Source organism: Oryctolagus cuniculus, chromosome 2 (assembly GCF_051225735.1).
Source record: "Oryctolagus cuniculus isolate XC-2025 breed Fujian yellow rabbit chromosome 2, ASM5122573v1, whole genome shotgun sequence".
NCBI classification, from domain to species: Eukaryota; Metazoa; Chordata; class Mammalia; order Lagomorpha; family Leporidae; genus Oryctolagus; species Oryctolagus cuniculus.
In genome coordinates, this window is record NC_142868.1 from 161,736,520 (window position 1) to 161,748,552 (window position 12,033).

The following is a 12,033-nucleotide window of genomic DNA, read 5'->3' on the forward strand; positions in this document are numbered from 1 at the left end:
TGGGCAGGTGGGCTGGCTTCCAGGGAAGGGGCTGCATTTTGAGCAGGGCTCCTCCTCAGGCCGCTCAGGTGGTGAGGGTGTGAGGGTCTCGAGCCCACTTCCCGGATGTTCTCTCAGCACAGCCCAGTCATGCAGGAGCATGCAGGAGAGGCCTCCCGCCGGGTCCCGCCATGCAGCGCGGATGGCTGGATGGAGTGGGGTCATGGAGTTGGAAGGACCTCTATGTGCATCAGCGGCCTGAGGGCTCACCTACCTGGACAGACTCCCCACTCTTGAGGCCTTACCTTAAAGAGGGACATTCACACTGAAGCAAACTTGAAAAGAGAGAACACGTACACAAAGAGAAGTTTACTTGGCCGGTATTTCCCTCCTCGCCTCTGGCTTTGTCTCAGGCCAGCTGGGTTTCAGGGGGCTGGGGCTGGGGCTGGGGTGGGGGTGGAGGAGGCAGCCGACTCCTCCTACACTGGCTTCGCCCACTCCAGAATCTCAGAGCCTAATGCTTTTGAGGGGAGGGGATGCATTCACAGCAGGGAAGCCAGAAATGAGTTGAGTATCTCCAAGATTCAAGACATGATGCTGTTCCACCACGCCAGACACGGCTGTGGATGCTGGGGGCCCCACGGAAAGCCACCCCACCAGTCACACCAAAGCTAAAGGTGACACTTTGATGGAAAGTGGGCAATGCCACCCTCTTGGGATGCAATTGCCAAAGGAATCGACCAGGGAATTCCAGGCTGGCAGATTTTCTCCAAGAACAAAGGTATTGGCTCTAGCCTTGCCAGCTCTCCCAGGCCCCCACCCTGCCACTGCTAAGGTCACTGCCACCAAACCTCCCCCTCTGGGTACCCTTGCTCTGAAGCCAGGCACCCCCAGAAAATGGACTTGCACACAAGACAACGTGACGGCTTTGGCTTGGTGCTGATGGTGCATTGCTAGTGCAAAACTCACTCAGTCCACGCATGGGTAAAGGCAGAGGCGGGGCAGGAGGACGTGGAGGCACAAGGACGTGGAGGAGGCAGGACACAGAGGAGAGCTGGGGGGACAACGGGAGCGCACTCCACACAGAAGCAGAGCTGCTGGGTGGGGCCAGCACCAAGGGGCATCAGGAGGGCCAGCTGTGCTCCTGACAGCTCGGGACTCTGGGCAGGGCTGACGGGGAGGCTCAGGCGCTGGGAGCGGCACTCTTAACACAGCAAACATCTCAGGAAGGCAAAAGCCTGGCGGGGCCAGCAGCCTGCGGAGGTATGCAACGGAACCTGACCCCAGGCCAGATTCCAGCCACAAATCTGCACAATCCCCTTCTCAGCGATGCCTTCCGCAGGGCCAGGCTTGCTGGGGGTGGGGGCGGGGGCGGGGTGGAAGGCAGGCCTGGGAGCCCCTCTGCTGCATCCTCAAGGCCCCACGGGGGTGACTCAGAGACCACCAGCCTCCAGGGAGCCTGCCAGGCTCCTGCTGGGTGCTGCCAGGTGGCTGAGTCTGAGCTCCAAGCAAAGCTGTTGCTGTGTCTGGGCTCTTCGGAAGTCCTGGGCTAGATGGTGTGCTCTCTCCCAGCCTCACCTGCCAACTCCTGCACCGTCCGGAGTCACACAGGCAGGACACCCCAGCGTCCCTCGGCTTCGCGGGCAGCCCAGGAGTGGGGCTGTAGCTACTTGGCAGGTGCATCCTGCTGTGGTGTGAGCAGGGCATGGCTCGGCAGCCGGTGGAGCTAGCCCCAGGCAGAGGAAACCGGGGGCTTCCTCAGGGACCCCAGGCGCTGCGCTTCACTGCACTGCCCTGGTGGTCTTAGGGCTCACCAGATTAGGGGAGTGTGTGCATCTGGTTTCCTTGCTTGTTTGAACACGGGCTGAGGCCACCACAATGGCAAGGCTGGTGACATCTGCTCATAAACTCTCTTCTCACAAAGTGTCTTCTTGACTGGGATTCCCTAGGACCCAAGAGCCAAGACCCTCATCCTGCCCCTGGCGGCTGTGACCCTCTGTCCTGTTTCTCCCCGACGTTGGGTTCTGCATCAGCCCTCCTTCCTCCCTCTGTCAGATCCCTGTCTCTCCAGCTGGCCTGGGTAGGCGGGTGAGGTGCATGCAAATTCTTTGATGGAACTCCCTGTCCCAGGAGCAGAAGACTGCTTCCCTTGAGGGACAGCTCAGCTTCCTGGTGCCTGCCCCAACCCCTCGTGGGGGACCACCTCTCTGGCCTATGGGAAGGCTGATCCTGTTTATGGAGCACACAGTGGTCCTCACTGCTGGGCTGTGAGTCAGGCGGGTCCCCTTACGCCCAGGGTCAAGCCTGTCTTGGCAAGAGGGGGCTGACGGCTCACAAAAGCCCCCAAGTGCCCTCACATGGGCTTGTGAGGTTCTATCATCCCTGCCATGACTTTAATTCAGCTTCAGGTTCATCTCTGCCATCCACAAGCTCACAGATGACTCCGGCTGGCACCATTCACATTTCCCGGGAGAAAGCTTTCTACTGAGGGCCAGACTTGGCACCTTTCCCAGCTACCAACAAGATGTGGCTTCTTGCTTCCCTTTTCACTGTGACATTTCTCTGCAGAGAGGTCTTGAGTCTCAAGGATGTACTGTGACGGTTACGTGACTAAGTCTTGAGGGCCTGGGGCTGAGCACCCTCGGAGCAGCAGCGTGATTCAGCTCGCATCGAGAGCAGGACCCTCCCTGCCCCTGCATGCGGTCAGCTTCCTGTTTTCTCCATCCTCTGGACAACATTCTAATTCTCTTCTTGTACCTGACTGCAAACCAACTCAACACACCCTGGGGCTGGGCCCTGTCTAGCGTGGAGGGTAACCTGCGTGAGTGCACAGAGAATGGTTTCCAGGGTCACCACGGAGTCAGACATGGGGGGAAGACAGTTCTGTGTTTCCTCTGGGCCATGTGCTCTCAGCTGGGGTGCGGGGCATAGCACTTCAGCCCCTCAGCCAAAGAGGCCAGCAGGGTCTGGGTGTGGGCTCCTGAGAGGCCCCAGGAAGGGAGGCGCTGTCCCCTTGTGCTCCTGGGGTCCAGGTGGTGGTGCAGCTCCACCTGAGCCCACGAGCCAGAGCAGGGCTTCCTCCTGCTGGTTCCCAGGGCCCCTACATCCCTGCCTGCAAGAGCGTGGCTTTAAGGAGCAGGTCATGGACTGTCCTCCCTTCCGCTTGCTCCTCTCTCTTTTCCTCTTCCCCGTGTTGCACCTCACCCGGGCTTGGTAAAGCCCCCTTTGGGGAAGGCCTGTGGCAATCACCGTTCCATCACCTATGTGTGCCACGCAAGGCAGAACCCATCCCCCACGGCTGCACAGGGCACAATCTCCTTGGTGTCATTTCCCACCAAGCCTCTTTTTTTTTTTGGACAGGCAGAGTTAGACAGTGAGAGAGAGAGAGACAGAGAGAAAGGTCTTCCTTTTCCATTGGTTCACTCTCCCCCCCAAAGTGGCCACTACGGCTGGCGCGTTGTGGCTGGCGCGCTGCACCGATCCAAAGCCAGGAGCCAGGTGCTTCCACTTGGTTTCCCATGCGGGTGCAGGGCCCAAGCACTTGGGCCATCCTCCACTGCCTTCCCGGGCCACAGCAGAGCTGGACTGGAAGAGGAGCAACCGGGACAGAACCGGTGCCCCAACCGCGACTAGAACCCAGGGTGCCGGTGCCGCAGGCGGAGGATTAGCCTAGTGAGCCACGGCACCGGCCTTGCCCAAGCCCGCATTTAAGCAGTTTTGTTGCGTCGGCCTGCTGTTTGCACCGATTCTGTACTTAGCTCTGCTTCTGATTGTGTTTTGGGCCGAATGATTTATCTCAAATCTAAATGAAAATCAGATCCGAGCAGTTAGCGCCCTCCACTGCTGCTAGACCTCCGGGCCCTCCACCCTATGCTGCACCAGGCGCTCAGGATAGAGCCCTTGAAGACCGTGTGCAGAGGCTCTCTGGCCCCGCAACGCCCACATCCAGCAGCCCAGCAGTGAGGGGGAATGGTCAGCCCAAGGAGCTTGCATTCCAAGCCCTCTCCATCCACCGAATCCACAGCACAGGCTTGGCCTGGAGTCCCCACAACAGTTGTGAGGTGGGCGGGAGTGCAAGGGATGGTCGAGAAAGGTGAGCAGAGTTTAGCCTGTCACAAGTGTGCACACCACGCATGTCAAGGACAAAGTACTTGAGTTCACTCACAGCTGGTCAGCTCCGCAGGCGCCAGCGTGGCGGAGGCCTGGGCCACGCCCACCAGTCAACGTGCCCCCACCCCCACCCCAGAACGTTTCTAAGAATCACAGCATAATCAGTAATGGCGCCCCCAAAACCTCACTCCTGGAGTAGATGGGGCCCTTCTGATGAGTCACAAAGCACCGCGAGGCTTTTCTTCTCTACGTGGAGGCGGAGGGGGGGCTCGGCTGTTAGTTTTTATGGCAAGACAGGTGTACAGAGATTGCAGTGGCTCCGCCCTGCCCACTGCCGCCCAAGCTCAGGCTGAGGCTTTGGCTGCCACTTCGGGCTCCAATGCAGCCGAGGCGGGGTGTTCTCCTGCTCTCTCTTTCTCTCTGAGCGGGGCTCCTCCAGGCTCTCATTCCCAGCAGCAGACCACTCTTCGGCCGCGGCCGCAGTGGGGGGATCCCTGTCCCACCGCAGCCCTGTTCTCTTCCCTACCCCAGGTTCCATGCCTCAGCTCCACTGGCATCAGGACAGGCCTCGGTCCTGGGAGGAGGCGCGTACGGAGGCTGAGAGCAGGAGAAAGGTGGGAGAGCACGGAAGAGGAGCCGACAAAGGGCACGAAGCCACCGCAGCCCTCCCCATAGGTAGCAAGGAGCGCTCCATCTCCAGTCACCAGCAGAACCCAGCTTCCCACGCTGGGCTGTGTAAACACCACGCTGCCGCCACTACCTCCTTCAAAGGCTTACCTAGACTCGGCTCATTTAAAAAGCAAGCCCGTTGATCTACAAGCAAATCTGATTTCTCCACTAGGCCAACAAGGACCCGATCCAGCTCAATCAGAATAAAAAATGTTCTCCTGGGGTTACAAACCTTGGCCTCTCTGGTCCTGCTTTAGGCGGGCGCCATCTTTCTAACAGCCAGAGCCTGGGGAGTCGCGCCCCACCCCGCTGCACCTGTCCAGCTCCACCACTGGCTCTGTGGCGGTCACGTGTCCCCGTGACACCCCCCCCCCCCCGCCACGCTGGGCGCATGCGCGCAGCCGGGCCTGCCCCGCGGGGTAGAAGTCAAGCATTTCACTTACAATTCGCGGCTTAAATGGTGGTTTGATTTTTTTCTGCTCCAGCAGCACCCAGTCGATCTCCTTGAAGAAGGGGTGCTGTTTGATGGCGTCCTCGCCGTTCTGGGCCGCCACACAGCCCAGGCGCTTGTGGGGGTTCTTGGTCATGAACTGGGAACCAGAACAAAACATGGTGATGTCACCGACCGGCCTGGCAGAGCCGCTCGGCCACGGAGAGGCGGCCGCCGGGGCTTCATCCTCAGCACCACCACCCCGCCCGCGTTTGTGTTATACACAGGTTTTCTTTTTTTTCTTCTTCTGCTTTTTTCTTTAAAAAAAAAAGATTTTATTTACTTATTTGAGAGGCAGAGTGACACAGAGAAGAGACAGAGACAAAGCTCTTCCATCTAACTGGTTCACTCCCTAAATGGTTGCAACAGCTGGAGCTTCGCCGATCCAAACCCAGGAGCTTGTTCTAGGTTTCCCACGCGGGTGCAGGGCCTCCCCATGAGGTATTGTTGTTATTTTCTCTGACTTTTAAGTGGCGCACACAAGGTCATTAACTGGGCAGGTCAGAGAGCCTGCAGGTGCTGGTCTCTGCCCTTACCTCCTCCGATCCCTGGGGGGGAGGGGGCGGAGGTGGGTGAGCAAGGGAGGAAAGGTGTGTGTGTGTGTGTATGTGTGTGCTCATGTGAGTATGAGTGTGTGTGTGTGTGTAGGGGTGAATGTCGGGGGGAGGAGCTGGGGAGCAGAGCCTCGAGGGAGGGGCAGTGACCACTCACAGCTTTCAGGATGCTGACGGCCTCCTTGCTGAGCCAGACGGGGTACAACACATCGTCGTGCAGGATGGACTCAAACAGGTCGTCCTCATTGTCCGCCTCAAACGGGGGCTGCCCAGCCATCATCTCGTACATTAACACCCCTAGGGCCCACCAATCCACTGATGGGCCATATTCCAGCTCCTGCAGGATCTGCATAGAGAATGGGCAGTGTAAGGCGCCACCACAGGGGTCCACTCTAGCCACCCCCAGGCCACAGATGCCCCAGGTGGGAGGATGGCCTCCTCATTTTCAGTTGGTTCCCCCACAGGGCAGAGCCCCCCATTACAGGGCTGTGTGTCTAAATCAGCGAGTGGGTGAAAGTGAGTTGGGGGGGTAGTCTGATGAGTGCCAACTGCCATCTGTCCAGGTTGGCATTGACATCTGTCATTCCAGAGGGTATACACCGCTCTTTCCGTTTGCGCACCACAGGAAGTGCCCGACTTGAGGTTAGGACCATGTTAAACTAAAAGGTGTTTTAAGTACTGATTCAGAACTTCAATGCACATGAAGAATTCTATCTGATATCCAGATGCTGAAGCAGCTTTGGAAAGCAAATAACTGCCCCATCCTAATTTTCCTGTGGCATGGGTGACAGCAGATATGAAAAGGCAGAGTTACAGAGATAGAGGGAGAAAGAGATCTTCCATCCACTGGTTCATCCCACAAATGGCTGCAATGGCCAGGGCTGGGCAGGGCTGAAGCCAGGAGCCTGGAACCCTGTCCAGGTTCCTAAGAGGGTGCAGGGGCCCAAGTACTTGGACCGTCCTCTGTTGCCTTCCCAGGTGCATTAGCAGGGAGCTGGATTGAAAGTGGTGCCTCTAGGACTCGAGCTGGAGCCTACATGGGATGCCAGTGTCACAGGTGGTGACTTAACCTATTGTGCCACAACAGGGGCCCAATTTTTTTTTTTTTTTTTTTTGACAGGCAGAGTGGACAGTGAGAGAGAGAGACAGAGAGAAAGGTCTTCCTTTGCCTTTGGTTCACCCTCCAATGGCCGCCGCGGCTGGCACACTGCGGCTGGAGCACCGCGCTGATCCGATGGCAGGAGCCAGGAGCCAGGTGCTTCTCCTGGTCTCCCATGGGGTGCAGGGCCCAAGCACCTGGGCCATCCTCCACTGCACTCCCTGGCCAGAGCAGAGAGCTGGCCTGGAAGAGGGGCAACCGGGACAGAATCCGGCGCCCCGACCGGGACTAGAACCCGGTGTGCCGGCGCCGCTAGGCGGAGGATTAGCCTAGTGAGCCGCGGCGCTGGCCACCAAATTTATCTTTTAATTCCATTTTTTCCACAATGTTTTTACAGCACCCTTGCATGTGTATGTGTGTGTGTGTATAAATATGTAGAGAGTCAATGACATAAGACCAAATCTGATAAAAGAAAACTTGGATTTAAGACTATCTTCCAATTGTACAGAGCTTTGCATTTTCAGCTATACTTAAAAAGTATGACATACGTTAAGTGTGGGGGGGGGGGGCAGGTCAGCAATGCTTGTCAGGCTCCGGGGGCAAGTAAATGGTGGCTCTTGGGGACAGTCAGAGCAGGATTAGGCACTGCCCCGCCCAGGACAGGAGACTGCACGGCATGAGGTCCATAGTTCTGGAAAGAATCCCAAAAAGTGAAGAGGGTAGTGGGGAAGCAAGGCCAGACCGCGTGTTCTAAAAGGGGCCACCCACTGAGGACCACGGATACAAAAGCCAGGGCAGTGCTGACCCATGCCAGCTCACAGGATGCCTTGGGCAGGTCACTTGCCAGGCCCAGGAAAGGGCTCCAGCTTGCTTCTCTGATTTCAAGGTGGCAGGAGAAGAGAGGATCTTATGTGGTCTACTCGGACCATCCTCCTAGAGGTCATGAAGTGCTAGGTAGGATTAGATAACAAGACTTAGCTAGAGGTCTTTGTAAAGAGTAAAATCATCCATGGTTTAGGAAACCTCTGCATTTGGAGTCTGAAGGAATGCGAGAAGATGTGGCCAACCCTAAATGACGTGGGGCTGGTGTTCTGCTTGGTGACAACCTTTGGTCTCCTAGATTGATGGTTCATGCATGGACTCTGTGAGGTCAGGGCTACAGGCTCCACTGTCCTGCAGAGTCAGTGACTCTTCTCCCTCTGCTCTCAAAGACCCAGCACCCCAGCTGGCTCAGCATGGACCACCGATTTCTGTCTGTCAATGTCACAGTTATGACCTTTCTCTTCCAGAAGGTTTCTGGAACTCCTCTAGTCCTTTCTCCTGTCCTCTCACATCCTCTGAGCCCTGCCTGTTTCTGAGATTTGCAGGCACTTTTACCACACACTGCCACAGTTTTGTTAATTTTTTTCATGGCCAACTGTTTCCCTAACGTGTGTATAAAACGCTGTTAGGTGGGGGTGCCAGCCGCCTTCTGAGTCCCGTAGGGTGACCAGCCCATTCCAACACCTGACTGGCAGGTGTGTCTCTTCCTGGCTGTTCTCCCTTCTTACCTGGACTCAGCGGACTCTGGGAGCTAAGGTGGCCACCCTCTAGCCTGAGGGGGTTGGGACAGCTAGGTTCTGTGCCCCTGTGGTGTGGTGAGAAGGTGACCCCAGGTAGCCTGTGTGCTCAGACTGGATTGCCCCGTGGCAACCACAGGCCTGCACTGCCCCAGGCCCCTTCCCCAGCCTTTTGGTTCGAGGTGGCATCTGTTGTAAAATTCCTTGCAGGCTTGTTTCCCTGCATAAAACAAGTGAGTCACCTTCCCAGCAAGGGAGCTGGTGAGTCGGGCAAGGCTTTGCCCGCTGCCGGGGGCACCTGGCGTGTTCTTGAACCTCAGGGAGTCAGGTGCTGCCCAGGAAGGCAGGGGCCGGGCGTGGAGAAAGGAGTGGGTGCCACGGGGGTCAGCCAAGGGAGGCGAGCTCCACAGCAGAGCCGAGGCCTCGCAAGCATCTCCAGTTTCGTGTCCGCCTCTCCTGTTTGAGGACAGGCTTATGGTTCTGAAGCTTGGCCCTGCCCTCACCGCATTAGAGTACTCACCACATCCTGGTGCAGTGGAGAGGGCAGGAGTCAGGGAAAGATGAGGAATCCGAGATTCCAGAACATTCGGTGACTTCATCAAGGCCACATGGGGGCATGCATGCTCATGCCGGGCTCAGCTCTCGGCTCTCAGGCCGGTGCTGTCCCCGTCTCATTACACAAGCCAACACCGGTGGCAGGGACGGAGCCACCGTTTCGCCAGCGCTTGCTACAGGCCAGGCGCTGAGTGCTTTAGAGGCATCATTTCATGGAATTTGCCCAGCAGACCTTGATAAAGGCAGCGGTACGTTTCTCAGCTGCAACTTGCCCGCAGTAAGGTGAGGGACCATGTGCCATTTCCAGTGCAGGGGTGAACCCGCACGGTGGCCACGGAGGCTGCGAGTGGAGGACGAGCGTCTGTGCCTCTTTATAGACAGCACAGTGGGCCACTGTGAGTCTTGTGGGTGGACTGCTTTTCAGGAAAGTGGGGTGGGAGTTTCGCTCGGTGTAAAGTGAACACTTGTCTTGGGCGGGGTCCTTAACCACCACACTGGGCCTTGTCAATGCTTCCACTCTGGCCCTGACTCACAAAGGGACTGGACCTGAGCATCTGATGACAAGGAATGCAGCAGGAAGAGGAGAACCATGGAGCCCATTGAGAGGCTGCTCCTTTCTTTTGCCCTGAAGGCTGAGTCCCCGGGGTTTTTGCAGAGGGAACCTGCTAGCAGAAACATTGAACCCTGAAGCCTCCGAGGCGGCTCTCCGCTGGCTAGCCCTCCCTCTACTTTCCCATCCGTCTTCTCCCTGGCCAACAAGAACCCTCCCCCACGGCAACTGCTCCTGGGTTCATAGATCCTGGAACAGGACTCAGTCCACATCCTTTCGTCCTTGTCCTGATCTCGTTCGTAAGAAACTCTGTCCTACCTACCCTGAACTCAGAAAAGGGCCAAGAGGTTGCCGATCTCCAGGCCTTTGCTCCCATTGGAATGTCACGAGTTCTCATTTGCTCATTCAACAAACCGTTCTACGCACATCTGACTTGCGCTGGTTTCTGGGAGTAGCCAGGTCAGACGCAAGTGCCCTGACTCCAGACGCGCCAGATCCCAGAGATACCCGGCCGCCTCCCAGCTCTGTCCCTGTTCCACACCTCCCTGGTGTTTGCAGGAATGCCGCTCCCAGCCCTTATTCTGCACAACCCAACTCCCTCATCATGTGCTCTTCCTGATCCCTGCAGATACTGTCTTGTTTTGAATACCTCTGTGTTCTGTTGGCTTACTTGTTTACTCGTCGCTCCCTGTAAAGCGAAAGTTCCTTCAAAACAGAGACCCAGGTCAGTCAGTTCTTCATCCCCCATTGCTTTGTGTCTAGCAGGAGCTCAAACAGTGCCCACTAAGAGGAAATGGAATTGGAATGTGCTAAGACCTGTCCACCAATGGGCAAGGTTGAATGGGTTAGGGATAGTTGTCAAAGTCATGCTGGCTAGTTATCTATGATAAGGCCAGTGCCTTAAATCTGCACAGCACACTAGGTGATCTGACCTTGCTCAGTTTGAGCAAGACTGACCTTCAGGAACGCAAGGTAAACAAACACTGGACAAAGAGCAAAACATCCAAACAATGTTCCCAAGGCAGCCCCTTCGCAAGGCTCACGATGAACATCTCTGATCCTTGCTTATGATCAGGCATAGTCATTCCCACTCCCTGTTCCTTCCTGAGTGCCCACTGTATAGAATCGCCCCTACACTGGACATGGCCAACCCTTGCTGGCTACACCATAGGCACATTACAACCGATCAAGCTGATCCCTGCCTTTAGTCTGACTATCAAAAAGTAGAAGTGACGATAAACATCAACAGATCTCTCTTGGTCCCAGTTTTATTGGTTGCTCCGGTCTAGGATGGGACACTGTCCAAAATCTGGGGAGTACCTGTTACTCTCAGTTCATCTATGCTCTCCCCCATTGCTGCGACTTCCTCATGGAGAATCAGCAGGCCATCTGCCTTCCCCATTCTTCCTCCTCCCTGGGTTCAATCCTGGTGTTCCAGAGCCTTCTCCCAGAACCCCTCGATATCCCTGGTGCAGGGGGCTGGACCCCTGCCCCAGTGCTGGCATCGGTAGGCAGGGTCCTGTGCCCTAGGGTCTTACCTCTGGAGCTATGTAGTCAGGGGTGCCACAGAAGGTGGTGGTGGTCACGCCATTGAGAATCCCTTCCTTGCACATCCCGAAGTCGGCCAGCTTGCAGTGCCCTTCAGCATCCAGAAGGATGTTGTCCAGTTTCAAATCCCTGAAAGACAGCCCAGGGCCACATGGTGAACGCTTCACTCTCCCCAGTATGGTCTTCTCGCACTGAACAGTCGTGCTCACCCCAGGGAATGCTCCAGAGACAGGAGTCCTGGAGGAGGCTTGACCTGCCCCAAACCAGTCTTAGACCAGGGGTTCTCTCTTGTGATGCTCAACCTCCAAGGTGCCTCTGCTCCCCTCAGTTGGAGGGAGGAGATTCTGTTGAGCCCAAGAATATATCCAGACTGCTGTGGTTTCATAGATTAAAATTGCAATGCACCAAGACCCTGCTATGTGCTGAAATCCCTATTTTAAACCCTGCTGTGAGAGAAAGCAGCAGCTTACCTACCATCCTCTGAGTTAGCCCTGGGATCTTCTGGGAGGACCAGGCCGACCCTTAGTATCAGCAGTGCATTGGACAAAACCACCTGGAAACGAGGTGCTACCTTATGGGGCATGACTGCATGATTGTGCAAGCTGCTGTGTTCCCCAGCAAGCTGGTGCAGGTGCTGAGTGCTTCCAGGAGACAGTGACCTTCAAGGGAAGTGTGGGCAGAAGGTAAGATTTGGGTGGCTCATGAAGGGAGAGGGTAGGAAAAAGGGCAAGGCAGCACAGCTGATGTACAAGGTAGTGAGGAGGCTGGAGCCGTGAGCCCCCGTAAAGAGAAGGCAAGCCAGGTGTGCTGAAACCAACTTGGGAGACACTAGAATGCCAGGGAGAGGGGCTGGGCATTCGTGATGAGAGCAATGGCAGCCCTGCCCGCACGAGCCTGCAGCATCGGCAAGACCAGACTTG

The 12,033-nt window shown here is 56.6% G+C and overlaps 1 protein-coding gene across 4 annotated transcripts in view; it reads right to left on the reverse strand.

Moving 5' to 3' along the window:
* The window catches only part of PRKCE (protein kinase C epsilon), a 505,242-nt gene that overhangs the window by 20,363 nt on the left and 472,846 nt on the right, over positions 1 to 12,033 (reverse strand). For 3 of the 4 annotated variants that reach the window (XM_089324376.1, XM_089324379.1, NM_001082274.1), the window contains 3 exon segments: positions 11,104 to 11,242; positions 5,960 to 6,148; positions 5,202 to 5,348 (listed from right to left, as the gene is read on the reverse strand). In XM_089324376.1, the coding sequence (XP_089180502.1) occupies positions 5,202 to 5,348; positions 5,960 to 6,148; positions 11,104 to 11,242 (475 nt within the window). 4 annotated transcript variants of the gene reach the window in all.